At 34.3% G+C, this 27,951-nt stretch overlaps 2 protein-coding genes across 2 annotated transcripts in view; both read right to left on the reverse strand.

Moving 5' to 3' along the window:
* Window positions 1–719: 719 nt before the first annotated feature.
* Window positions 720–12,162, reverse strand: bbs5 (Bardet-Biedl syndrome 5). The gene is made up of 12 exons (XM_056465014.1): window positions 11,961–12,162; window positions 9,983–10,065; window positions 9,139–9,204; window positions 8,717–8,766; window positions 8,508–8,635; window positions 7,014–7,149; window positions 6,808–6,903; window positions 6,652–6,714; window positions 4,645–4,779; window positions 3,660–3,743; window positions 3,368–3,391; window positions 720–1,541 (listed from the first exon to the last, which is right to left on the reverse strand). Exons 1-12 carry the CDS (start codon window positions 12,020–12,022, stop codon window positions 1,440–1,442), a joined length of 1,029 nt encoding a protein of 342 aa, XP_056320989.1. The 5' UTR covers window positions 12,023–12,162; the 3' UTR covers window positions 720–1,439.
* Window positions 12,163–14,773: 2,611 nt separating this feature from the next.
* The window catches only part of col28a2a (collagen, type XXVIII, alpha 2a), a 71,250-nt gene continuing 58,072 nt past the window's right edge, over window positions 14,774–27,951 (reverse strand). The window contains exons 28-36 of the mRNA XM_056465927.1: window positions 27,095–27,163; window positions 25,750–25,830; window positions 25,593–25,628; window positions 24,800–24,836; window positions 23,588–24,145; window positions 21,855–22,105; window positions 18,432–18,645; window positions 16,432–16,623; window positions 14,774–14,824 (exon numbers count right to left, since the gene is read on the reverse strand). Of these exons, the coding sequence (XP_056321902.1) occupies window positions 14,820–14,824; window positions 16,432–16,623; window positions 18,432–18,645; window positions 21,855–22,105; window positions 23,588–24,145; window positions 24,800–24,836; window positions 25,593–25,628; window positions 25,750–25,830; window positions 27,095–27,163 (1,443 nt within the window). The 3' untranslated portion in view covers window positions 14,774–14,819. The remainder of the gene's footprint in view (window positions 14,825–16,431; window positions 16,624–18,431; window positions 18,646–21,854; window positions 22,106–23,587; window positions 24,146–24,799; window positions 24,837–25,592; window positions 25,629–25,749; window positions 25,831–27,094; window positions 27,164–27,951) is intronic.

The following is a 27,951-nucleotide window of genomic DNA, read 5'->3' on the forward strand; positions in this document are numbered from 1 at the left end:
GCCAACTGACCCAGCCGAGGCTCGAACCAGCGACCTTCTTGCAGTGAGGCGACAGCACTACCTACAGTGCCACCGCATCGCCCTCATTTATATAATTTATATACAAATAAAATTTATATTTCAAGCTCTTTCTTTTCATCAATTCTAGATTAAAATGCTTCATCTGCATGACTCAAAAACAAGTTGATATGACTCATTCCATGTTGTTGGACTCCTACTTACATTTATGTTTTTATTTTAAAGAAATTGTCAGTCGAATTAAAACATTTAGTTGTCATTCTGTTTTTAGAATATGTTAAAATTGGTAAATAAATTAATGATTATGTAAATAATAAATGTAAATTTTCCATTTCTGTTCCACAGAAAACAAAATCGCACATGTTTCGGAGCAATATGAAGGTAAGTCAATGATTTTTATTTATTATTATTTTTTTATTTTTTTTAAATGTGTTTTTTTTCTATACTTTAATGTACAATTCATGCTATTTAGTCAATAACCAATTGACTTTTATCTAAATAAACTACTAGCTGTTTATTAATGGTTAGTAAGGTAGCAGTTGGGTTTAGGTATTAGGTAGGATTAGGGATGTAGAATAAGACCACAGGCTAATAAACAGTTAACATCTTAATAGTAGCCAGTAGTAAATGGTGTGACTTGTTACTTAAACTAACTTGTTACTTAAACTGTTACCTTTTCACTTTAACCTTCCGTTGACTAAGTGGTTGGGAAAAAAAACAACAGCTGTACGTAAATAATCAGATCATTTGTAAGTAGTTGAGCTCCTGACACACTACTATCAAAATTTCTTAAATGAGTAATTGATTAAAACATTAATTTATTCATTTCCTATTGGCTCATTCCCTTATTTATCAGTGGTCACCACAGCAGAATGAACCACCAACTATTCCAGTATATGTTTTACACAGCGGATGCCCCTCCAGCAGCAACCCAGTACTGGAAAACACCCATAAACTCATTCACACACTCTCATACACTATGGCCTAGTTAGTTTATTCAATTCACCTATAGCGCATGTCTTTGGACTGTGGGGGAAACCTTAGCACCCGGAGGAAACCAATGCCAATATGGGGAGAACATGCAAACTCCTGATTTAAAACATTTTCTAATAATTGTATTACTACACAACAACAGCAAAGTCATCATGTAACTTTTATCTACACAAAGTAATCTTAACCGGTTACAAATATATCTATTGAATACATATATACATGTTTCTGCATCTGCTTATACATTGGTATTTTAGTTTTTTTTTTTCAGCATTATTTTCTTACATTTGGTCCTCATGATTTGTAAACATACGTCTTTATCAAACGTTAAATAAATATTCTGAAAATAAATACAAAATTCTAATGAAAACTCTTGATGTTAAATGTAAACAACAATGCAATGCTACAATATACAACTGTACAGAGTGTTTTCAACCCATGACTTCCCAGAGTCCCTGAAGTGTGAATCCATCTTTCAGTTTCTCTATTGCCAAACCCAGTTCTTCAGAAAACACCGGCTCACGATCATGTTGCTTAAGGAGAGTAAAAAAAAAAAAAGAAAAAGAAATGACATTTAAAAAAGTTTGCTGGACGAACTTTAAGACAAATAATAAATAGAGATGCAAGTATGGATGGAAAATCAGAAGGACTGATTGCTACAACAATGGATAGGTGGACAGTAGAGGATGTAAAGAAATGAAAATTCTGGAATGAAACTGAAAATTCTGGATGCACTTTGTTAAACCAAAAACGAAATGCTTTGTAATAATTATTTATTATTTTCTTAAATAATATAAAGTAATTCTGTTCGACTTTCTCAAATTTATTGCAACAACTTAAACTCATTCAGTCATTTTCTTTTTGGCTTAGTCCCTTTATTAATCTGGGGTCACCACAGCGGAATGAACCGCCAACTTATCCAGCATATGTTTTATGCAGCGGATGCCCTTCCAGCCACAACCCAACACTGGGAAACATCCATACATTCTCATTCACAAACACACACAATGGCCAATTTAGCTTGCCCAATTCACCTATAGTGCATGTCTTTGGACTGTGGGGGAAACCGGAGCACGCGGAGGAAACCCATGTGAAGATGAGGAGAACATGCAAACTCCATACAGTATTCCCAACTGACCCAGTCAGGGCTCGAACCAGCGACCTTTTTGTTGGCGATCATGCTACCCACTGCGCCACCGTGACGCCCACAACTTTAAATTATACTGATAAAAAAACAAGCCAATAAAATAACCACATTTTTACTGACAGTGAACAAATTAAGAGGCATCATTTTACCAGTGTTATCATGACAGAACGGTAAAAACCTGCTGAACCCATTATTGCATATTTTTTTTATCCGCTCATATTTTCATATTTTTGGCCAAAAACCAAAATTGCCATTTTCGTCTGATAATTTTCAGTGACCGAAAATCCAGGTCATCTCTAGTGGATGGCCAGATAAAGTAGATAGATGGATACATGGATGAATGGATCATTAATAGATGGATAGAAAAAAGATGGATGGATGAACAGATCACATAATCACTGATCAGATCACTGATATATATAGATAGAAAGACAGACAGATAGATCATTTAATGGATCGATAGAAAAATGGATGGATGGACAGATCACTTAGATATCATTTAATAGACAGACAGACAGATCATTTAATGGATGGATGGAAAAATGGATGGATGACAGATCACATGGATGGATGGATGAATGGATGGATGGATGGATAGACAGATAAATAATTTAATGGATGGATAGACAGACAGATAGACTGACAGATAGATAATTTAATAGATAGATAAGACAGACAGACAGACAGGTCATTTTAATCGATGGATAGAAAGATAGATGGACAGACAGACAGATCATTTAATGGATCGATAGAAAAATGGATGGACAGGTTACTTGGATATCATTTAATAGATAGATAGATAGACAGACAGTCAGATGGACAGACAGATCATTTAATGGATGGATGACAGATCACTTGGATGGATGGATGGATGGACAGATAGATAAATAATTTAATGGATGGATAGACAAACAGACAGATAGACAGATAGATTATTTAATAGATAGATAGACAGACAGACAGACAGACAGACAGGTCATTTAATCGATGGATAGAAAGATAGATGAACAGACAGACAGATAGATCATTTAATGGAAAGAGATGGATGGATAGATAGACAGACAGATCATTTAATGGACAGGCAGACAGACAGAAAGACAGACAGACAGGTCATTTAATAGATGGATGGATAAACAGATAGAAAGTTAGACCATTTAATGGATAGATAGATAGATAGATAGATAGATAGATAGATAGATAGATAGATTTTACCTTATTTCCATCTGCAAAATAAGCCTTGAGATGAAAAAGACATGAAAAAGTCCATCAGTGATTTATACACGTACTAAAACCTGTTCTAGGTATTAACCAAAAGCACATTCTCACTGTCAGACTCATCAGAGCTCAGTGTAAACATTTTTGATACCAGGCAACAAGTGCTGGTGGGACACTGCGAGTTGTGGCTTAGCGATCAGTTATTTTCAGCATGTAAGACACACAGAGCACTATGTGTTGAAAGCAGAGCGTCATTATCTCTGAGAGTAGCACATGAGGTAAAACTCACAGTAAAAGCATCCGTGTGCTCATCCGGCTCAATCTCCACATCATCAGGCGGCTGCTCTACGGTCAGCTCCTCCAGGGGCTGAGGCTGAAATGAGAACACTTATTTGTATTATTATGTTATTTACAGACATTGTTGTAAATAAAAAGGCAAAAAGTAGAAAACCTTGCCTTTTAAATAAAATACAAAACAGAGAGAGCACCCACTGAAGTAAATATAGCAAATGCAGCTTCAGTACAGTTGATATCAGAATTATTAGCCCTCCTGTAATTTTTATTTATTTTTTCTTTTCCAAATATTTTCCAAATGATGTTTAACAGTGCAAGGAATTTTTCATAGTATTTCCTATAATATTTTTCTTATTTGTTTTATTTTGGCTAGAATAAAAGCAGTTTTTATTTTTTTAAAAACATTTTAAGGTCAATATTATTAGCCCCCTAAGCAATTTTTTTTTTTTCAATTGTGTACAGCAGTGTTTCCCAACCCTGTTCCTGGAGGCACACCAACAGTACATATTTTGGATGTCTCCCTTACCTGACTAATTAACTTAAGGTTTTGGAGTCTCTTATGTTCTAATTAGGTGATTCAGGTGTGTTTGATTAGGGAGAGGTTGAAAATGTGTACTGTTGGTGTGCCTTCAGGAACAGGGTTGGGAAACACTGGTCTACAGAAAAAAACACTGTTATGCAGTGATTTGCCTAATTACCCTAACTTGCCTAATTAACCTAAATAAGCCTTCAAATGTCAAATGTTCAGTTTAAGTTGAATACTAGTAAAAATATCTAGTAAAATATTATTTACTGTCATCATGGCAAAGATAAAATAAATCAGTTGTTAGAAATGAGTTATTAAAACTATTATGTTTAGAAATGTGTTGAATAAAACTTCTTTCCCTAAACAGAAATTGGGGAAAAAAATAAACAGGAGGGCTAATAATTCAGGAGGGCTAATAATTCTGACTTCAGATGTCAACAGATATTGTAACTACCTTTTCCTCCATCTCATATTCCACACCAAAAATAGGGTTTGCGGAGTACACTTTGTGCAGGGAGTTGATTTCCTTCACTGCATCCTGTAACTTGTCCATTGGATCGATCTTGAATCCCAACACATACCCCCCTGTCTAAGAGAAATAGAGAGAGAGCTCATAGTTTATTGCCATATCAGCTTCAATGACTATTAAATGTACAGTTTATAAATATCACTTTTCTAAAAACCATGGGTTTATAACAATAAAAAGACAAACAGGAAAAAATAGTAAGATCTACCTTTGACAAATTCTGCTATTTTTAAAAGGATTTACATTGAATAAATAAACGAGAGAGAGGAGGATTTGAATTTGCAAACACTTATTACAGTTATTTAACTATTTGACATAGCACTATGGCATTACTGTATTTACATCAATTCATTTGTGAAAAACATCACAAAATCCAAATTTTTTATGAATCACTAAATGCTTTGGTTTCAGCTAAAAATCTTCTATAATGTTCTACTGAGCAAATAGTCACTTACACATTAATAAATTACAACTTGGTAAATTAACAGAAAATGTTATCTTTTCATTTTGAAAAGATGACATTTTCAAAATGTTTCAAAATGTCTATCAGTTTTTTTAAATGATTATCGCTGTTTTCCATTTGAATACATTCACAAAATGCTATCTATTCATGTAATGACTGACTTTTTTTATATACATGGTTTCCACTACATTCATTCCACCATGGCGGGGCGCCACACCAAAATTATGTGTGTGTGTGTGTGTAGTTATATATATATATATATATATATATATATATATATATATATATATATATATATATATATATATATATATATATATATATATATATACTGTTGAAGTCAGAATTATTAGCCCCCTTTTAATTTTTTTTTTCTTTTTTTATAATATAAAAAATATATTATAATATTTCCCAAATGATGTTTAACAGAGCAAGGAAATTTTTACTGTATGTCTGATAATATTTTTTCTTCTGGAGAAAGTCTTATTTGTTTTATTTCAGCTAGAATAAAAGCAGTTTAAAATTAAAAAAAAAAAACATTTTAAGGTCAAAATTATTAGCCCCTTTAAGCTCATTTTATTTTCGACTGTCAACAGAACAAACCATCGTTATACAATAACTTGCCTAATTACCCTAACCTGCCTAGTTACCCTAATTAACCTAGTTAAGCCTTTAAATGTCATTTTAAGTTGTATAGAAGTGTCTTGAAAAATATCTAGTCAAATATTATTTACTGTCATCCTGGCAAAGATAAAATAAATCAGTTATTAGAAATGAGTTATTAAAACTATTATGTTAAGAAATGTGTTGAAGAAAATCTTCTCTCCGTTAAACAGAAAATGGGGAAAAAATTAATAATTAATTTTATTAATAATTAATAATTTGCTAATAATTCTGACTTCAACTGTATTTGTGTGTGTATATGTATATGTGTGTGTATATAGATAGATAGATAGATAGCGTGATGCAACTAACTCTTAAAGGGAATGGGAGATGAGGCTCTGATTGGTTTAATGCATTTCATGCTCAGAACACACCCATAACTCATTAAGAGATTAAGCACAACCCTGTTAGACCATGCGCCGGGGCGCAAACTGTATTTTTCCGTCTTTAAAATAGCAAAAGTGGATTTGGACACGCCTATAATGCTTTTGCACCATGCGCTTTGACTTTGATTCTTGAGGCTCTATTTTAATGATCTAGGCACAAAGTCTAAAGACAAAAACAAGTTTAAAAAAGAATAAAGAATAAAAGAAAAATGAAAACTTTTACCAGCTCAAAAGCCAGTAAAATATGAAATAAAACCTATTTATGTGTTAAAATCTTTGTCAAACAGGCAGTTTTTAACTTAGATTTAAAAACAGACGTTGATGGTGCCAGTCTAATGGAAAGTGGCAAATCATACCAAAGTTTAGGAGAAGTAATGAAATATGTGGGTCATGAAATATGATTGATCATAAATCCAAACCTACCTGCTGAGAGCTCTCAATCACAAGAGCAAGTCCAAATTTTGAGTCTCTAATCCTTATGGAGCGCTTCAAACAAATGGGTTGCAAAAAGAAAGCACAGTTTTAATGAATACAGCTCTTTGCTGATGGCTCGTTGTTAGTCAAAAAATAGCCACTCACAATTTGCAGATAGGGAATGCTGACGTTGAAGCTCTCATTCATGTTGGCATGCCACACGATTCTCACATTAGTAATGAAAAACGTCCCAAGATTACCCTGAAAAACAAGGCGAAGCTTAGCTATTCAAGACCACAGGAGCAGACTTTTCCCAGTTCAATTTATTCTAAAACAATAAATGATAATATTGTAAAGCAGCCTGAAATTACCTGATCACTAGACAGGTTCCATACTCCGTTAATCTTGTCATAAACCTGCTCCTGTGGCAGAAGCCTCAGCTGTTTGTTCTGAATAAGTGCTCCTCTGAGTTTTAGATCTCGATACATTTTAGACGTCTCATAAGCCCTGCAAGAATCACAAATCATTGGTCTAGAAACTCTTTTTATATACTTTACTGTATTTGGCACATTAAAAAAAATACTATTTGTTTTTAATCTATAGTAAATAAGTCAAATAAAATAAACAAATGCATGACAGTCCAATCATTTCAACATAATCTTTTCTTGCTTTTTTTTTATTTATTTTTCTCTCCACAAATTATCATCTTTTTATCTTGCATAATTGTCTCTCACTAATGTTTTTCGATTTTAATTAAAAAAAAAATCTTATTGAGTATTAGTTTATGCAACATTACCTTACAACTTATCCAACATTTCTTTATATTAATGCTTGCCTATAATATACTATATTTCTTCTTGATAACAATTGATTATTAACAAGGTGACTGTCTCTTGGGCGACACGGTGGCTCAATAGTTAGCACTGTCGCCTCACAGTAAGAAGGTCGCTGGTTCAAGTCTCGGGTGGGTCAGTTGGCATTTCTGTGTGGGATTTTCATGTTCTCCCTGTGTTTGTGTGGGTTTACTCCCGGGTGTTCCAGTTTCCACCACAGTCCAAAGACATGCGCTATAGGTGAATTGATTAAAATAAATTGGCTGTAGTGGGTGTGAGAGTGTGTGTGAGTGTTTCCCAGTACTGGTTTGCAGCTGCAAGGGCATCCGCTGTGTAAAACATCTGCTGGAAAAGTTGGCGGTTCATTCCGCTGTGGCGACCCCTGATAAATAAAGGGACTAAACCGAAGGAAAATCAATGAATCTTTTCAAAAACCTCTTTTTATTATATAAAAATTTTTATTCAAAGAATACATTTTTACGAAATCCAAAAATGTAACTTCATTTACTCATTTTACTTCAGTTTAGTCCCTTATTTATAGGGGGTCACCACAGCGGAATGAACCGCCAACTATTCCAGTATATGTTTTACACAGTGGATGCCATTCCAGCCGCAACCCAGTACTGGGAAACACTCATACACTTTCATTCTCTCACACACACACACACACACACACACACACACACACACACACACACACACACACACACACACACACACACACACACACACACACACACACTATGGCCAATTTAGTTAATCCAATTCCCTTATACCACGTCTTTTGGATTGTGGAGGAAACTCAAGCACCCGGAGGAAACCCATGCGAACACTAGGAGAACATGCACACTTCACACAGAAATGCCAACTGACCCAACATTTAACTTGTTTTGTCTAATTATGTGATCTTTCTTTATGTCTCTTCCTCAACTCACAAATGAAGATATTAAAGTATTCCACACAAAAAAAAAGATCATTTGTAAGTTCATCAAATGAATCTACTTTTGTCTAATCTTACAAAACAAAAATTACCTGTGAACTGCAATGACAGATGTAAAGAGTCTCGGACTTCCTGGGACCACATTCGTGAAGATGAACTCAAATCTAGTGTTATTAGATTTGGTTAATATGTAAAGCGCTTCAGTCTGACCTCTTAGTTTCTGGGTGGAAAAAAGAGGAAATTTTGACATCATCTAAAAAATTTGAAAATAAAAGAAACGTCATGGGTGATTATGACTCACGGAATTCGCAGTCCTTGTGGTGATATTAATAATGCAGTTGTATCCCACAGCTGTTAATCAACAAAAGAATACATTTAGATAATGATTGACATAAGTAATTACACCACAAATGAAAAATGCTTTTTTTTGTTTAATTTTAATTTATTTAATTTTAATTTATTTGTTTATTTTAAATCTGGTGCCTCAGCGGAGTAGCCCATTAGTTTTTACATAAGACGATATTAAATCAAAATGCGTTTTTTATTTGCATCACATTATCATTAAAGCCGTTTATTTTTAACTTCAAAGTTGGACAATTTTTTATGATCCTTGTTTAGAAGGTTAAATATATTATTAGAGGGTGACAACGACTCATGAAGAGCCGCAGAAGTATTATTATTATTATCAATATTATTATTATTAAATATGTGTCAAATACTCACACAGGTTGACTCTTGGAAGTGCTAGCGAATGCCAGATTATCCTCAAATTGGTCACCAGGAGTCTCCCTACATATAGACATGAAAAATGAAGGTTTTGTATTTCTGTGCATGGGTTGAAATTGTGGAAAAGTCTAGGTCAACGTTCAAGTGTAACCCTGTTAAAAAAAGCAGTATAAACATGTTTTTTGAAAAAGTGATGCTTTTTGAAATGTACAGTTGAAGTCAGAATTATTAGAATTATTAGCCCTCCTGAATTATTAGAACCCCCCCCGTATAGTTTGTTTCCCCAATTTCTGTTTAATGTATTTTTTTCCAACACATTTCTAAACATAATAGTTTTAATAACTTATTTCTAATTGATTTATTTTATCTTTGTCATGATGACAGTAAATAATATTTGACTAGATATTTTTCAAGACACTTCTATTCAGCTCAAAGTGTCATTTAAAGGTTTAACTAGGTTAAGTGATTGTATAATGATGGTTTGTTCTGTAAACAATCAAAACAAATATTGCTTAAAAGGGCTAATAATATTGACCTTTAATGTTTTTTTTTATTTTTTTATTTAAAACTGCCTTTATTCTAGCCAATATAAAACAAATAAGACTTTAGAGTAAAAAAGTCTGAAGTACATTCTTCTTCAGAAGAAAAAATATTAATCGCAAATACTGTGAAAAAAATCCTTGCTTTGTTAAACATCATTCGGGAAATATTTGAAAAATTAAAAAAAATATTCACAGAGTTACTATTAATAATTTTGACTTCGACTGTATATATGAAAATAATCTCATACAACTAAAGGTCACAGCAGGTTATTTATGCAGAAAATGCCACATTTAATCACCTCTATCTCCGTTATTTCCCTTTGTGTCCTCAATTGAATCCAGGCAGTCGATGAGTGCTTCACCTGGTCTGGTCTTCATCTGCCTTAAATGAAACATAATATAATTTGCTGCACTCTGAAAGAATAACAGACTTGCATGCTAAAATACTTAAATTAAATTCGGAATAACTGCATTAGTCATTTAGTTGTTTTTGTTTTTATTTTATTTATCTTTTTAATATAAAGCATATTACCATACCATGACATGAAGTAATGTAATGTAATGGAATTGGGGATGTTCATAATAACTGACTCACCGTTAACCGATTAAAATGATTAAAAAATATAATTAATTTAACTGAGGCTTTCATTTGATAGTTTATAAAACTTGTATGCAAATTATTGCAATATCATATGTAAACAACAAAATTGTTATATGCTATAGTAGCCTATACTTTACAAAAAGTCAACATATGAGCCTTGTTACTGACTTTCATCAAACGCAGCGCGCACATGAACCGCGAGTGAGAGAGGAGATAAAAGTACACAAGCTCTCAAGTAAAACCAGACGCTCAAGACAATCTTTAAAATTATGACTTCTATTTAAAATGTTGACAGAGGTTTGTAATATATTAATAACAGCGGAGCATTAATTAAATGCATATTTTCCATGGAGCGATCGATTTGAGAGCCTGATGATTGGGAAAAAAACAGCCTATGCTGGTTCTTCAAAAGGATTCGGTCTGTGTTTTCGTTTTGTAATCTAAATTTGTCATTTAAGTAAATAATATCAAGGGCAGGCCTATTTATTTTATTCTTTTTAGTTAGTTTGTTCTTTATTTCTGTGCTGTTGGAAATGATGCAGGCGCGTGAAGATGTTCTGTTGTTAATGTCTGTTATTAATATGTTCGCATATTAAAATAAATCAGTGTATTATAATGCAATATTTAATGTGTCAGGCACAAAATGGACGCGTCAATTTTTTTGTTGTTGTTAAATAATAATTAATATTAATCTGACCAGTTAATGGTCAATATTCAATTAAGGAGTGCCGGTTGACAAAATTAAGCGAAATGAGCATTTCTAAATGGAATAGTGGAGTTTTTTTTTCCTATGAACATATTTTATTTATAACTGTAGAACCGTTTTTTTTTTTACTTATAGCATTATTTATGTATTCCTATTTTCTACATTTTCAGTTTTCATTTAAATTTTTATACTTTTTGTGTTTGTCATTTTTAATTATTTTTTTAATCAGGTGCCTCAGTTGAGTAGCCCATTTTTATCAGCTTTCACACAAGACAATATTAAATTAAAATGCGTTATTTATTTGCCTTATTTTATCATTACTATTGCATTTCATATTGCGCATTTATTTACTTTTAACCATAATATATCACTGTATTACAATATATTTTAATAATAATTATAACTAACAGTAATTTAACTGTAAACCCTACCATTCTGACTATAGTAAAAACCTTTACTAATTAACTTATTTTAAATGTACAGACTGACACAAATGCAAGATGAAGGTAAACAAAGAGCTCAAGGCCTGTGTGATCACAAACATTGAGGTAAAGTTGGTTATATATTCGCACACTCGTTCAGTGACCACTTGCTGTGACATGCTCCCTATATTGTTTACCATGGTATTTTGAATGTTCTGTCTAAAATCACATGCAAGTATGACTTGAAATCAACATGAGCTCTATTTAGTTGACCGTGAACAGTGTTGTACTTTGATAACGTTAGTCACTGGCTGCTAATTTGATTTGACTTCACTATTTAGAAATTGCTAAGCATAACGTTACCGAGATGTATATTATTAAGGAGAAAGTCCGAATGTTTGAATATAAATCCAAATTTACCTCAATATCAAAGTGAAACAATGGCACCCAGATGCAAAAAGTCCCGTTATCGTTCACTGCTAATTTATATGGTTTAATACATTAATGTCATCAGCTTGGTGAGCTAGCAGATTAGCTTGAGAACTTACTGTGCAGTGATGTCAAATCTCACGTCTCTGTCCTCCCAGAGCGCGTCCAACACCGACGCCATGATCACTTGCTACTGTCTGCGTTTGTTGGCGAACTAAACCCGAGTAAAGATGTGCTTTTCTACTAATAAAACACACTGGACAGCGCTCAATCTCTTCGTAAGACGATTTAGCGCAGGCTGGAGCGTCGTCACGTCACCACGGTAACATCAGTCAGTATGGCGGAGCACAAGGGACAAAACTCGAATATCTAAAAGGCTGTTGGCTGTGGATGCCTGTATCTCTGTCCGCCCGTCCTCTCGTCTGTCTGTCTGTCTATTGTTCCGTCCATCCTTCTATCTGTTATCTGCCCTTCCATTCTATGTTATAAGGTTCTATTTATCTACCATTCTATATCCCTGTTTTTTCTATAATTTCATCCATCAATCCATCCAACATATCTTTAATTTAATCCAGCCATGCCTCCTATCATTTTTAGATTTTTCCATCCATCATTCTGTCATTGTCCGTCCATGGTTCTATATTTATCATTGATTCCATTGTTTTTTAAAAATTTATTTATAGTTTATATCCATCCATCCTTCTTTCTATACTTCCATCCATCATCCTATCTAATTCCATCCATTCATCTTTTTCTACATCCTTTTTATAATTGTATCTATCCGTTCATCCATCCATCATCCTATCTAATTTTATCCATCCATCCATCATTCTTTGTATTCTTTTATCCATCTATCCATCCATCATCCTATCCATCTGTCCATACATAATTCTTTATATTTTTATCCATCCATCCATCCATCCATCCACTCTTCCATCCATTCATCTTTTTCTACATCCTTTTTATAATTTTATCTATCGGTTCATTCATCCATCATCCTATCTATAATTTTATCCATCCATTCACCCATCCATACATCATTCTTTATATTTTTATCCATCCATCATCCTATTTATAGTTTTCATCCATTCTTCTGACCATCCATCATTCTTTATATTTATCCATCCATCTACTCTTCCATCCATTAATCTTTTTCTACATCCATCCATCATCCTATCTATAATTTTATCCATCCATCCTTCATTCTTTAAATTATTTTATCCATCCATCCGTCCATCAATCGATCCATCCATCATTCTTTATATTCATTATATTCTTTTATCCATCCATCCATCCAGCCATCATTCTTTATATTCTTTTATCCATCCATCCATCCATCCATCATTCTTTATATTCTTTTATCCATCCATCTATCAATCCATCCATCATTCTTTATATTCTTTTATCCATCTATCCATCCATCCATCCATCCATCATTCTTTATATTCTTTTATCCATCTATCCATCCATCCATCCATCATTCTTTATATTCTTTTATCCATCCATCCATCAATCCATCATTCTTTATATTCTTTATATTCTTTTATCCATCCACCCATCCATCCATCCATCCATCATTCTTTATATTCTTTTATCCATCCATCCATCAATCCATCCATCATTCTTTATATTCTTTTATCCATTCATTTATCATCCTATTGATAGTTTATCCGTCCTTCCATCGATCCATCATTCTTTATATTTTTCCATCCACCCTTCCATCCATTCATCTTTTTCGACATCCTTTTTTATGAATCCATCCAAAATTACATTTATATAACTTACAAATGAGGATAAAAGGACCAGGTTCTAATCATCCATCCATCCTGTTCTTATGAAAATATATATTAATGTAGAAGACAAAAATTATTCAAAAACGTATTTGATCTTTCACAAAGCTAGACAGAACTTATTAACCAAATATTTTATTTAAGAAATCTACAAAAGAACACAAACAAAAACATTATTTGCATAAAAAAGTACAAATAATCATGTCTACAATTCAGTAACGGCTTATTTCACACAACATTTGTAGACAATAAATCTACTATGAGGTATGAAAAATATATATACACAATGTTTTTGAAAATCTGAATTGGGTTTAAATTATTATTACAACCTGCAGACTTTACTAATTGATATTTGTTGTTGTTTACTCCCTAAAGAAGGAAAAAACTCTCTGTAAAAAACATATTAGAAACCTATAAAATCCTGCTTGTGTCTTGCTCAAGTCAGTAATTGCATGTCAAAATTAAATAAAACAAAACATATACACAGGGCGACACAGTGGCTCAGTGGTTAGCACTGTCGCTTCAAAATAAGAATGTCGCTGGCTCGAGTCACAGCTGGGCCAGTTGGCGTTTCTGTTTGGAGTTTGCATGTTCTCCCCATGTTGGCGTGGGTTTCTTTCGGGTGCTCCGGTTTCCCCCACAAGTCCAAAGACAAGCGCTATAATTGAATTGGATGAACTAAATTGGCCGTAGTGTATGAGTGTGTTTGTAAATGTGAGTGTATGGGTGTTTCCCAGTACTGGGTAGCAGCTGGAAGGGCATCCGCTGTGTAAAACACATGCTAGAATAGTTGCCGGTTCATTCCGCTGTGGTGACCTCTGATAATCAGAGAATGAATGAAGACATATACACAATCAATTCCCACTGAAGAATGTAAATAATGTTTCTGCATGTCACGGTTGTCAGTGCACAGATTCTCAGTGGAGACTAAGAATAATACAAATGCAAATGAATGAATGATCATGAAAGTTCAGAATAAAACCTGTGCTTCACTTTAATTGTTGACTAATATCTTTTGACAGGCTCTACAAAATAAAAAAAATCTTATCCTAATTCGAAGGGGAACATTTTTATGATTTTATAAAAAGAAGTGGTCTCCGTTATTGTGATCCAACATTCACCAGCACAAAGTTTATTTATTGAGCTTCAGTGTAGAAATGATGAAGATCTTCCAGGCGTTTATCTGCTTTATACTGTGAAAACAAAAGCATTTACAGTTAGTGAAAGTTGCCAGAAAAATGTCAAGAATGTCACGTTTTGAAGGAAAGTTTCCTTGACAGTGTGATTTGTGTTTGTATGTCTGGAATTAATGTATAATGTCTGCAATACATGACGAATATTTCCCCAAGGTATAGTTTTAATGTCAAAAGAGTGATTTCACAGCTTATAAATCAACAATTCACAGTTTATTGTACTAATTTGTAATTTGTATTTAAAAATAATTATTAAATCATTAATGTAATATTCAATTATTAATTTAATAAAAAATATTTAATCTTTAATTTTAAACAAGGGGTGACACTGCAGCTCAGTGGTTAGCACTGTTGCCTCACAGCAAGAAGGTCTCTGGTTCGAGTCCTGGCTGGGTCTGTTGGCATTTCTGTGTGGAGTTTGCATGTTCTCCCCGTGTTCGCGTGGGTTTTCTCCGGGTGCTCCGGTTTCCTCCACAAGTCCAAAGACATGCGGTACAGGTGAATTGGGTAAGCTAAAATTGTCCGTAGTGTATGTGTGTGAATGAATGAGTGTATGGTGTTTCTCAGTGATGGGTTGCAGCTGGAAGGGCATCCGCTGTGTAAAACATATGCTGGAATTGTTGGCGGTTCATTCTGCTGTGGCGACCCCTGATGAATAAAGGGACTACGCCAAAAGAGAATGAATGAATTTAAACGATCAAATTATTAGTTAATATTTCTAAATTCATTCATTTTCTTTTTCTTTTATTAATCAGGGGTCGCCAATGCGCAATGAACCGCTAACTCATCCAGCACATGTTTTACGCAGCGGATGCCCTTCCAGCTGCAACCCATCACTGGGAAACACCCATACACTCATTCATTCACACACATATATTACGGACAATTTAGCTTACCCAATTCACCTATAGCGCATGTGTTTGTACTGTGGGGGAAACCGGAGCATCCGGAGGAAACCCACGCGAACAACATGCAAACTCCACACAGAAATGCCAACTGACCCAGCCAAGGCTCGAACCAGCGACCTTCTTGCTGGGAGGCAATCCTGCTACCCACTGCGCCACCGTGATGCCCCTATATTTCAAAATTATTATTTTTAAATTTTACAAAAGTAAATAATCATAATTTATAATTAAATTAAAATTAAATTAAAGTAAATAATAATTATTATTTTATTTGTATTCCTATTTTATTTGTATACAGTTTTAATATTCATCCATTAACTCATTTTCCCTCGGCTTAGTCCATTTATTCATCTGGGGTCGCCACAGCGGAATGAACCGCCAGTTTTAATAATCAGTTTTTACTAACTTTTTTTTTTTTTTTTTTAATCTGCTTTTTTAATTTATTTATCTATTAGATTTTTCACCAATTTATATTTACCAAATATTTATATTTAGTATTATTTCAGCTGTATTTCAATCGCCAAAATTCTGGTTATTATCAACACTGCACAGGATGAGAGTTTTTTATTTATTTATTTATTTATTTTTTTAACAGATTAATTTCAATAAACCAAAACTAATTTTTATTAAAAACATACAATAAAAAACATTGAAGAGCTCAACATTTAATCATTATTTCTAATCTTTAGGAATGAATCATACCTGTGCCGCTGAGGACGCACGTTGTCTTGCATTCTTCTTCTGAATGGAAACGGTTGTCATTTCCATCACAGCCTCCATACCAGAACTGAGCACAAGAGTTAGACTGTTTCTCATAGTACCAGCGAATGACGTAATTTCTACAGGAGCCCTGAACAAAATTGAGCTGACAGCGAGGATCCAGGGGAGCCGATTCTGAAGAAGAGAAAGTCAAATCAGTATACGCTTTTAGAAAATAGCAGATCTGGATTGATATTTAGGTGAGTAAATACAGTATCTGGCTTTCCATCTTCGTAGGCGTTGATATACTCATTCAGTTCAATTCAAGTTTATTTGTATAGTGTCTTCACAATAATTATTGTTCCAATGCAGCTTTACAGAAGCTGCACATTATCACATCACAATCAAAATAATAAAAAGCTAAGGTGTGAGGAGGGTTGAATCTAACGCAGACTTGAAAAGTCTAAATATCACTAACTGATGGCAAGCGCTAATTAGCATATTTATGACATCACATCATATTACATTTGTTTACTATTTTTACAGCCTATTGCCATCTTAAAGGGTCATAACACCCTCCCCCCTGTGTCTCAGGAGGGGGGTTTCACAGTTTGAAATAAGTCAGAAAAGTGGGTCCATCTTTGTTTAGGTGGGCGTGTCTTGTAGCGAAAGAGGGAAGGGTTTGCATAAAAAGGGGAGTTTCACATTGAAGGAGTTTGCATAAAAAGGGGAGTTTCACATTGGAGTTTGCATAAAAAGTGCTCGCATCGCGGGGAAATGATAACAACACTTTTGTTTTGGCACACTTAAAAACAAATCTCCTGAACAGTTCAGGTAAACAGATAAAAAGAGTGGACAAAACTGTCATGCATAATAATGTGGTTACATCTCATTCACAATAGAGAGCACTGATTGGTTCGAACCAAGTGTTTCTCATGAATTAATGCGCAGACATGGTGAAAACAACTCAATGTCATCACCGTGCACGGCTGACCAATCACCACCTGGAATTTACGCAATGACTTCATTGTCGTGACGTTGCTTCAAAAAATGTTTAAACCGTAACAATGAATTTGTTTTAAACAACGCAAAACACAACCAATTTTCACTTGTTAGTGAAATTTGTGTCCTAATACTGTTTTTAGCAACGTAGCACATGCATACATGTCTGTTAACATCTCAAAATGGATGTTTTTAGGAATTTGTGACCCTTTTAAAGGGGACCTATTATGCCCCATTTTACAAGATTTAAATTATGTCTCTGATGTCCCTAATGTGTGTGTGTGCGTGTGATGTTTCAGCTCAGAATACCCCACACGTAATGTTTTATAACTGTTTGAAGTCGCCCCTTTTAGGCTCTGCCCCTAATTGTGCCATTTCGGTTGCTGTCGCTTTAAATTCAAATGAGATTGTGCTCTTTTCAAAAGCGCTAAAATGCCTGTGTGTCAGCATAGTGGCAGATTCAAAACAAGACTAACATCCTATGCTAAGGAGGGAGAGATTGTCACTAATGGGTGGGGCTTTCCCCCTCTGGTGACACGTATAAAGGAAAAATGTCAATCAAAGTGTTTCTGCAGACTGTTTTTAATCAAGTGTGATTTTTATATAAAAAATTATTATACAATTTTTACCATTAGAGGCTGGATATATACACGCACTGTTGCCACACAACTGCATTTAAACCTATTAGCTTTGTTTCTTTTATTCTTGTTAATGTAAAGCAGTTTGAATTACCAAACGTTTATATATAAATAAATTTGCCTTGCCTTGCCTGAAGTAGGCGGAGCATCAGAGCCACACCCACCAATTACATTGCCACCATGTAAGTCATTGACCAGTCATTGAAAACTGCTTGAAAGTTCACTTTGGCAAACCGTTTCAAACTCCTAAAACACCTTTATTTTGGCCTGGTTTTGTTTTAAAAAGACATTACATTCTTTGATTTTTCACTCGAAGTATGTTCAGGATGTTAATTGGTGTACTGTAATATGTTTCTGTATTACCTTTTATCACTACAGGACGAGGCTTCGCGTCCACATTCACTGAAGTAGAATGTGTTGATACTGATGAAGATAGTGAGACTGATGAAGACGAAGACGATGATGAAGATGTACCTGGCTGTGCAGGTTGGACAGTTTTATTGACAACTACAATAGTTCCTCCACTTTTAGTCTGTGTCTTTATATCCAGATCTTCACCGTCAGAGTCATTCTCCACCTGCAAAGCACAGACAACACAAAATAAGTCCAATCTGCTTGAGTGTGTATTTGACACAGCAAAAACATAAAGCTTTTCCTACTTCAGAGTTTTTGTTTTGTATCTCAGGGTATCTGCAGGTTTTTAAGAGTTATATTTAAGGCTTTTTAAGACCTTTTTAATACCACACAGAATAAATTTTAATACCAATTTTATTGTAATTGTACATATAAAGTAGGGCTGCACAATATATTGTTTTAGCATCAGTATTGCAATGTGTGCGTCTACAATAGTTACATTACCAGATATGCAATGTTAAGTTGACTTTGCATTGTATTTTTTAAATTTATATATACAAAACCATAAAGCATGCACTGTTTATCCTTGCATTATTGCATCCATCTATGCTTGTGGTTTGTTTATTACATTTTATGCATAATTCACTCCTCTACAGAATCATCCCAATCAATCAAAACTAATATATTTGATAACACTTTAGGGATCAATTCTCACTTAAACAATTGCTTATTAGTGCGCATGTTGAGATATTGGCTGATTATTAGTACTTATAATCTACATATTCTGCATGATCTTATTCTACATCCCTAACCCAATACCTAAACTACCTTAATATCATATATTAATAAAATGAATAAGGAGCAAATTAGGAGTTTATTGAAGAAAATGTCATATTTAATGGTTTGCTAATTGCGGGAATTAAACCTTAAAATAAAGTGTGACTATAAATTCTTTCCAAACAGTGCTATTCAATCATCTGGTCAAATTGTATAGAAAAATCGCAGAAAAAAAATATATCGCAATGTCTGATTTTTCCAATATTGTGCAACCCTAATATAACATGTAAAATGCCTAATAATAATAATAATAATAATAATAATAATAATAATAATAATAATAATAATAATAATAATAATAATAATAATAGTATTAATAATAATAATAATAATAATAATAATAATAATAATAATAAGGCATCACGGTGGCGCAGTGGGTAGCACAATCGCCTTACTGCAAGAAGGTCGCTGGTTCGAGCCTTGGCTAGGTCAGTTGGCATTTCTGTGTGGAGTTTGCATGTTCTCCCCGTGTTTGCATGGGTTTCCTCCGGGTGCTCCGGTCAATCCAAAAACATGCGGTGCAGGTGAATTGGGTAAGCTAAATTGTCTGTAGTGAATGTGTGTATGGATGTTTCCCAGTGATGGGTTGCAGCTGGAAGGGCATCCGCTGCGTAAAACATATGCTGGATAAGTTGGTGGTTCATTCCGCTGTGGCGACCCCAGATTAATAAAGTGACTAAGCCGAAAAGAAAATGAATGAATAATAATAATTTTACATCAGTTCCCCCAAACTGCATTAACAACACCAACAACACATCATTTTCAGTGTCAACAGCGTATGCCTATTATTAAATTAAATATAACAATAATTCATATGTATAGCTTTTTATTATTGTTTTATCGATCCATATTTTCTGATTTTGTTTGATCTTGTTCTGGTAAAGCACTTGCTGACAACTTTGACGTGACAGTTTTCTCTCTTTAAAAAAATTCTGGTAGACATCAGATGAAATTAGGTGACATGGTGGCTCAGTGGTTAGCACTGTCGCCTCACAGCAGGAAGGTGGAGTCTCGGCTGGCTCAGTTGACAGTTCTGTGTGGAGTTTGCATGTTCTCCCCGTGTTGGCGTGGGTTTCCCCTGGGTGCTCCAGTTTCCCCTGTTGTGCCGAGAAACACACCCCTGTCGCAAAATGCACCCCCTCATAGACTTTCATTAGCATTCTCCGTCGACATTTAAAAAAAAAATCAAAGGCCATAATTGAATAAAATGTAAAATGATTATTATTTTGAAGCAGAGGTCTGCATTCTGCGGGAGCTGTGGGACCCGACCAGATTTCTTGCGGAGCGGGAATAAATTTTCGAATAAAGCGCAGGAGCAGTCTGTAACTCTGGTGTAATATCACTCCTGAGCATGCGCGCATCCGTCTGGGTGCTGTGTATGTATGTGTGTGTGTGTGTGTGTGTGAATGAGAGAGGGCGTGATTCTGTGTGTCGCTTGATTTGGTGCTGTGTGTGTGTGTGTGTGTGTGTGTGTGTGTGTGTGTGTGTGTGTGTGTGTGTGTGTGTGTGAAGGAGAGCGAGAGAGAGCGTGATGCTGTGTGTCGCTTGCTTGGTGCTGTCTGTGTGTGTGAATAAGACCGAGCCTGATGCTGTGTGTTGCTTGTTGTAGGCTGTCTGGACTCTGTATCATCCAGCTGGGTGGTTTTTGGTTTTACTCTTCTGTTCTCTAACACATCATCTCCTAAACCCCGGGAAAGGGAACGGCCACGTCGGGTAGAAAACAGAGCGGGTCGGACAACAGGTGAACAAATGCTGAATATAAGCAGGAGCGGTTGGGTCGGAGTAAAACCTGGCGGGAGCGGGATTTAAAAGTTTAGTCCCGCGCAGATCTCTATTTTGAAGCAAGGACAAGAAGTGAAACGCATTTTAAAACGCACTTGGTATACAAATAAATGTAAAATAAAAATATTGACTTTAGTGCAGCCTAAAAATAAGCTTTTGGTGGGTTTGGAACACACATTTAATCTACATGGAACACATAAAATTGTTGTTGTTTTAAACAAAACCACACATTAAAACAATTTACTTAATCTCATCGATTTTGTATTTAAAGTATTTAATTATTTATTTATTTATTTATTTACTTATCTTCTGTAAGAAAAGGGTTCCATTCATGAAACGCACCTCAGTCACTCTCATTAGTGTCATAACTCTATTATTAATTTTCTTTTATCAATTTCAGTTAATAGATGCACATTTCAGAAGGGGTACATTTTATGGCAGGAGTGGGCCTCCCGGCAAAACACCCCCACAGTCCAAAGGCATGCGCTATTGGTGAATTGAATAAACTAAATTGGTGGTAGTGTATGTGTGAATGAGTGTGTATGGGTGTTTACTGAGTTGCAAATGGAAGGGCATCCGCTGTGTAAAACACATGCTGGATAAGTTGGCGGTTCATTCCGCTGTGGCGACCCCTGATGAATAAAGGGACTAAGCCGAAGGAAAATGAATGAATGAATCAGACTAATTTGTTTAATCATGCAGCAAACGTTTTAAAAATAGCTTAAAAGAAAGAAATATATATATTTTTACTTGTCTAGAAAATGCATCTTGATTTAAGAATTAGTTGTGTGTAGTGTAGTGATGTTTTCTGACCTGTGTTTTGAGAGGCCCAGGGCTGATGGGTAATGGTATACTGTGTCCTCTGCCTCTGGTGTGACTCTGCGATCTGTCTAGTGGCTCCTGAAATCTGCTGCCGTACACCGTATTGCCATATGAGGAAATGTCCTCTTGGCCATTACTGTAGCCATAGCCATTGTTTCCGTTTAAGCCGTTGGTGATGCGGTTAAAGTAAAGAGCTCCGTTCTCATCCTCACAGAACTGGCTAACTAGTTTAGACTCCAGAGCTGCAAAAAGAAACCAAACACAGAGCAGTATGTGGGTAGTTAAATACACTGTAAAAAATGCTGGTTATTTCCCAGTACTGGGTTGCAGCAGGAATGGCATTCGCTGCATAAAACATACAGTATGCTGGAATAGTTGGCGGTTAATTCTGCTGTGGCAATCCCTGATAAATAAGGCACTATGCCAAAGGAAAATGAATGACTGAAAAATGCAGGGTTCCACACAATACCTTCATGCTGTCCCAACACAAATCGATTAAGTTAACTTAATAGTTTATACAAATTTAAGTGGATTGCACATAAAACAGTTGAGTTGTCTAAAAAAAAAACGTAAGAATTGTGTTGCTTCAGTTAATTTTAAATAAGTCGTTTAAACAAGCAGCAAAATGAAGTTTTTAGTTTAGTTAGTTAGTTAAGCTTTAACTACTTTTTATTTAGGACTCTTCATGATGATTTCGCTGGTGATAGAATATTTATATTGTTGCTTTATAATGATTTTAATTGTATTTATTTTTTGCTTTTAAGTCTTAAGAGCTTTGTTAGGAAATATCTTATAAACCCTGAAAACAATAAAAACTAACTTTTTAATTCATGCAAAATATGTCTGTTATAAAAATGCTGCATTATGTATTTAATATTATATAACATATTTTTGGATTTAAATGTTTTGCTCTTTTTTTTCCCATTGGTAATATTTAACAATTTTTTAATGCAATATTATAAATAAACTACACAACTGATCATTGTTAATAATATTTAATATTTTTTTCACATTTTATTATTATTATTATTATTATTATTATTATTATTATTAGTAGTAGTAGTAGTAGTAGTAGTTGTAGTAGTAGTAGCAGTATTATATATCGTCATAGCATTGAAATCATAGAATTCAATATTTTCAATACATATATTTGTAATGCTTAAATTCATTTGGACTCAGACTTGAATTTATTTTATAAAATTAAACTTAAATTTGGCGAAAAAATGACCTGTTATGGCTAAGTCAGTGTACTATTTATTTAATATTGTAAAACATTTTTGTTATATTTTCCTTTTTGAAATATTCAATAATATTTGTGTATTTTATATATGAAATATTGTTGAAGATACAATTATTAAGCCCTCCTGTCTGTGAAATGAATTCTTTTTCAGATGTTTCCCCAAGTGCTGTTGCATGCTGATTTTTTTTCCCAACACATTATTAAACAGAAATACATTTCTAATAACTAATTAATTTAATAGTACATAATATTTTTCTAGGTTTTTTGTGAGATACTAGTATTGAGTTTAAAGTGCGATTTAAAGCTTAAGTAGGATAATTTGGTTAACTTGGAAAGCTAGGCTAATGTTTTTAATGTTGTAAAAACTAAAAAATGTCATCACTTAAGAAATATTTAACAAAGAAAATAAAATATCTAGCTGTCTTTGTCAATAACAGTGTATATAATGTTAACACATTTCAATGAGTATTTTCTTGATGCTCACCTGGCAGTGTGTTGTAGTCATCAATGAGGAACATGTGTTCACTATCAGGGTCTGAGGCGATAAGATTGAGCTCTCTCAGAAACTCGGCCTGCGTCGGGTCAGATGTGTTCACGATACCCAGCGCATACATCTCAATATTGGCCACCTGAGCCTCACGAACTGCAATATCCAGCTTCACCGGCTCTCTTTTATCTGTTTGGCCATCTGTAATGACAATGGCTACTTTTCTGACGCCGTTCCTGGCACTGAAAAAGGCCTCTTGCGTGGCTTTACGGATGGCAGTGCCAGTGTAAGTGCCCTCTCCCATGTATGGCATGTTCCTGACGGCCTTTTTCACATCTTGTTTGGTCATATACCTGGCTAAGTTGAACTCCAGATGTACGTCCAAACTGTAAAGGAGCAGACCGATTCTTGTGGCATTACGGCCCACCGTGACGCGGTCCACCAAAGCTATGACGAAGTCTTTGATAATCTCGAAGTTTTCAGGGCCCACGCTTTCAGAGCTGTCAATCACAAACACCAGTTCCATAGGCCTTTCCTTGCACTTAATTCCACATCCTAGAAATATATACAAAGACACCTCGTCATGACATACCTCTTTCCATAAATCATTCATTTACACTGCACAAAATGCTTTACGTACTTGGACTTTTTGTTTTATTTCTAGTTCAAATATCTAGAAAAAGACAAGTAAATTGAGTGAGTAATTATTGTCGTTTCCCAAATAATACGTGAAAATTAAGATAATTTTCTTAAAACAAGCTAAATAATCCTGAAAATGAGGTAAGTAAAATAATCTTGATTTTATTTAGAAGTATGATTATTTTACTTGCTTGTTTTGAAGAAAAACCCACTTAATTTTGACGACTTATTCCTGTAAACAAGCCTTTTTTGCTTGTCTAGAACAGTGTTTCCCAAGCCTGTTCCTGAAGGCACACCAACAGTACACATTTTCAACCTCTCCCTAATCAAACACACCTGAATCAACTTATCATAACATCAGAAGAGACTCCAACACCTGAAGTTAACGGGTCAGAAACGGGAGACATCCAAAATATGTACTGTTGGTGTGCCTCCAGGAACAGGGTTGGGAAACACTGGTCTAGAAAATGCTTCTTGATTTAGGATTGTTTAGATATTTGGACTAGAAAAAAAGACCAAAACTCGAAGTAAGAAATGCATTTTTAGCCACATTTGAAGTCCGAGACTCACCACAAATCTCCTTAATCAGCTTGATTATGTCTTCTCTCTGAAAAAAGATCAATTCACAGATAAATTATGGAATTTAATAACATCAAATTCAAATCACAGATAAATGACTGACTTTGATAACATTTACAAGCCGTGTTGTTTAGTTTTCCTAAAAATCAACTCCCTAATCTGTGAAGAATGTTTACTATTATTTACAATGCATTTGAATGCATAGTTTTGCTCAAATGTACATTAATCATTAATGCACATTAAATAAATCTAATTTATTTGGTCTTTTCTTTGAAACATTTGAACACATTACATGCTAATGCTTAGAATGAAAAAGCATTAAGGAAATTTCTTATATTTACATTTTTAAAAAAATCCTTAACCAGCTTGACAGTTTTCTCCCTGGAAAATAATTAATAATGACTGAATTTACTAATATTTACAGTGCATATCAACTCCTTAACCTGCATAGTTATATCTCTGAAAAAAGTAACTGAACTCTAAATTAGTTAATATTTACACAGCACGTGTTTGAATGGTCACTAAACAAAAAAAAAATAAACTTTCTCAGGTTGTTTTCCCTCTATAAATCATTGAAAGTGACTAATATTTATATATGCAAATGGTTGCATTTTTTTTTGTCTTGCAAAAAAATTGCTTCTCTGAAATGTCACTAAAAAAACGTCATATTTAATATTTGCAATGCATAGTTTTAATGAAAGTACATCTTCAGTCAGCTTTGTTTATCTCGGTTTACAAAAGCGTATGTTTAATCTAATCCAATGATAAAAGGATTTCAACTTACCGTGAGCCCTTGCTCACCCTTGAGTCCTTGTCTTCCCTAAAGGAACAGATATAAACACTTGTGAAATATGCTAATGTACAATGAGGTTTGAGCATATCAATATAATACACTGTCTGTTTTCACACAAAATATGTTTTATGATAGTAAATAAGCTTACAGCAAGTCCTGGAGTGCCTGAATCTCCCATGTCACCTTTCCCTCCTTTAAACCCCCTCTCACCCTGCAAACCACGATCACCCTGCAAGACAGAGACAAAGCCTTAATTTTTGTTAAACTCAAAACACATGCAGTATCTTAACTTAAGCTTGACTGCAAGTTCTATGTAAAATAAACATTAGGGGCAGTATGATGCCAACAACTTTTGTACCTTTTCATTCTAATGATATTAACAGGGCATATTGATGAACAAAGGGTTCATTTTTGTGCAGTTCTTTGCACAACACCAAATAAATCCCACAAAACAATTTAAAGGTGTCTTTGAACTGTAATCAAACACGTATGTCTCACTTATCTGTCTTCATATGCGTAAATTACTAGCTAGCTATCAGTTTGCTCGGGTTCAAGTCCGTTGAGTCATGCTTCCACAAAAGTGAAAAGACTGATGTAAAATTAAGGTAAAACTGATCTGAATGACAAGCTCTGCCTTTTGTGTATGTATACAAGAAGGGCGTGTATCTGAAATGTACAACAAAGCGTATTTTAAGGCCATGTCCACACGTACATGGGTATTTTTATAAACAGGCTTTTCCCCACTTTTGTTTTAAAAAAATCTCTGTCCACATGAAAACGCAAAAACACACTGTGATGCATATTAAGAGCATGCCGAACCAACAGGCAGCGATGATGACATTTTTATGGTGAGTTCACACCAAATTGGGAATAAGTATTTGCATGAGTAAATTGCATACACATCAATGCAAACCAGAGATGGATTACTGTCCCGTAGGTGAACGACACAAAATACGCTATGCATTTGGCGCAAATGTGTGGAATTTGACCTGTTGGCCAATCAGAAAGGAGAAAACACGCTGACATCATGAGGCGAAAACCCCGGTTGTAGTGTCCACGACCGCACTGTACCTGGAATTTCTGAAAATCTTCACCCTGTCTGGAGTTTTCAAATAGTATCGTTTTTAGTCACGACACTGCGGTTTCGCTGTTTGGCCACACGAAAACGCATAGAAAAAAGTGCAGTTTTGAAAATACCTGTGTTTGTTTGAACAGGGGCCTAAGTAATGCATTTCAGATTTGGAAAAATTTAGACAGCACCATCTAGTGGATTTGTCATCTGAAATGTGCAACCAAACTTACCCGGAGCATCGTTTTTTATTTTTTACAAAAATGTAGGCTGATGCAAGTATTTTGAATGAGTCTGGAATGAATCGCTTTCCATCAAGCCCATGTGATACAGCATGCATCTCTTATTTATAAGCTTCATGTTTTCTGTTCTGTATAGTTTCTAATCGCTTATTTTCTTTAGTTAGCTTGGTCTGAAGATTCACCTTGGCTCCTGGAAGTCCCTCTCCCGATGGGCCTCTCGGTCCTGTCACTCCTGGAGCCCCTTGATCACCCTGATGGATTCAACAAATAAGGTTTATTTTCTTATTTTCAACTATGTAATTGTGACTTGGACACAATGCTAGTAAGTTTCAGTAGAGGTGGGCTATATGTTGAATATTTATGATTGTTATAAGTCATAATAATTTCTTTTAATTATACCACGGTCTTCAGCGTCATATGCTATAGAAATCATAATAATATGTTGTTTTGCTGCTCATTATTATTGGAGTTTGCTGCTTACAATTTACTAGGAAATTGTATATATTTTTTTCTTTTCTTTAATTAATGAAAAGTTCAGTAAACAGCATTTACTTGAAATGTAAACTAAAAGCTTTAAATGTCTTCTTTTTTGTTGAATTTAATGTAATTTAATACTGGATACAATTATTATGGTATTATACATAAACCAGATAACACAGTCCAATTCAAACGAGTTATTGCTAAAAAAACATAATAAAAAAATACAATAAAAAACTTTGGTACTGACTAATTTAATGTATAAGCGCAAATATATTCAGTTTCAGTTTCCTTTATTTTGTCATTCAAAACATCACAATAAAATTGTAATGCAGAACGAAATTACGTTGCAACAGACCCAACAAGAACATAAAAACATCACTATACAAACATTATAAAATCCTAACATGATAGACAAGCTTTATAATTTCATAAAAATATAAAAATATAGTTATATAAGATATAACCTGATTAAAAAAGAAATCTCAGTAGAGAGTAACTTAATACTAAAATACCTATTTCACCATTTGTTATAATAGTTATAATATTAATAATTTATGCT

The sequence above is a fragment of the Danio aesculapii genome, chromosome 9 (assembly GCF_903798145.1).
Source record: "Danio aesculapii chromosome 9, fDanAes4.1, whole genome shotgun sequence".
In the NCBI taxonomy this organism is placed as follows: Eukaryota; Metazoa; Chordata; class Actinopteri; order Cypriniformes; family Danionidae; genus Danio; species Danio aesculapii.

Bases quoted from the DNA above. Each gene is read 5' to 3' on its own strand.
- bbs5 (XM_056465014.1), bottom strand. From the start codon at position 12,022: ATGGCGTCGGTGTTGGACGCGCTCTGGGAGGACAGAGACGTGAGATTT. The intron at 6,904-7,013 runs GTAATTTCAGGC...CTTGTTTTTCAG, and splicing joins GGAACCTGTCTAGTGATCAG to GGTAATCTTGGGACGTTTTT. The intron at 3,744-4,644 runs GTAGTTACAATA...TTCTCATTTCAG, and splicing joins AATATGAGATGGAGGAAAAG to CCTCAGCCCCTGGAGGAGCT.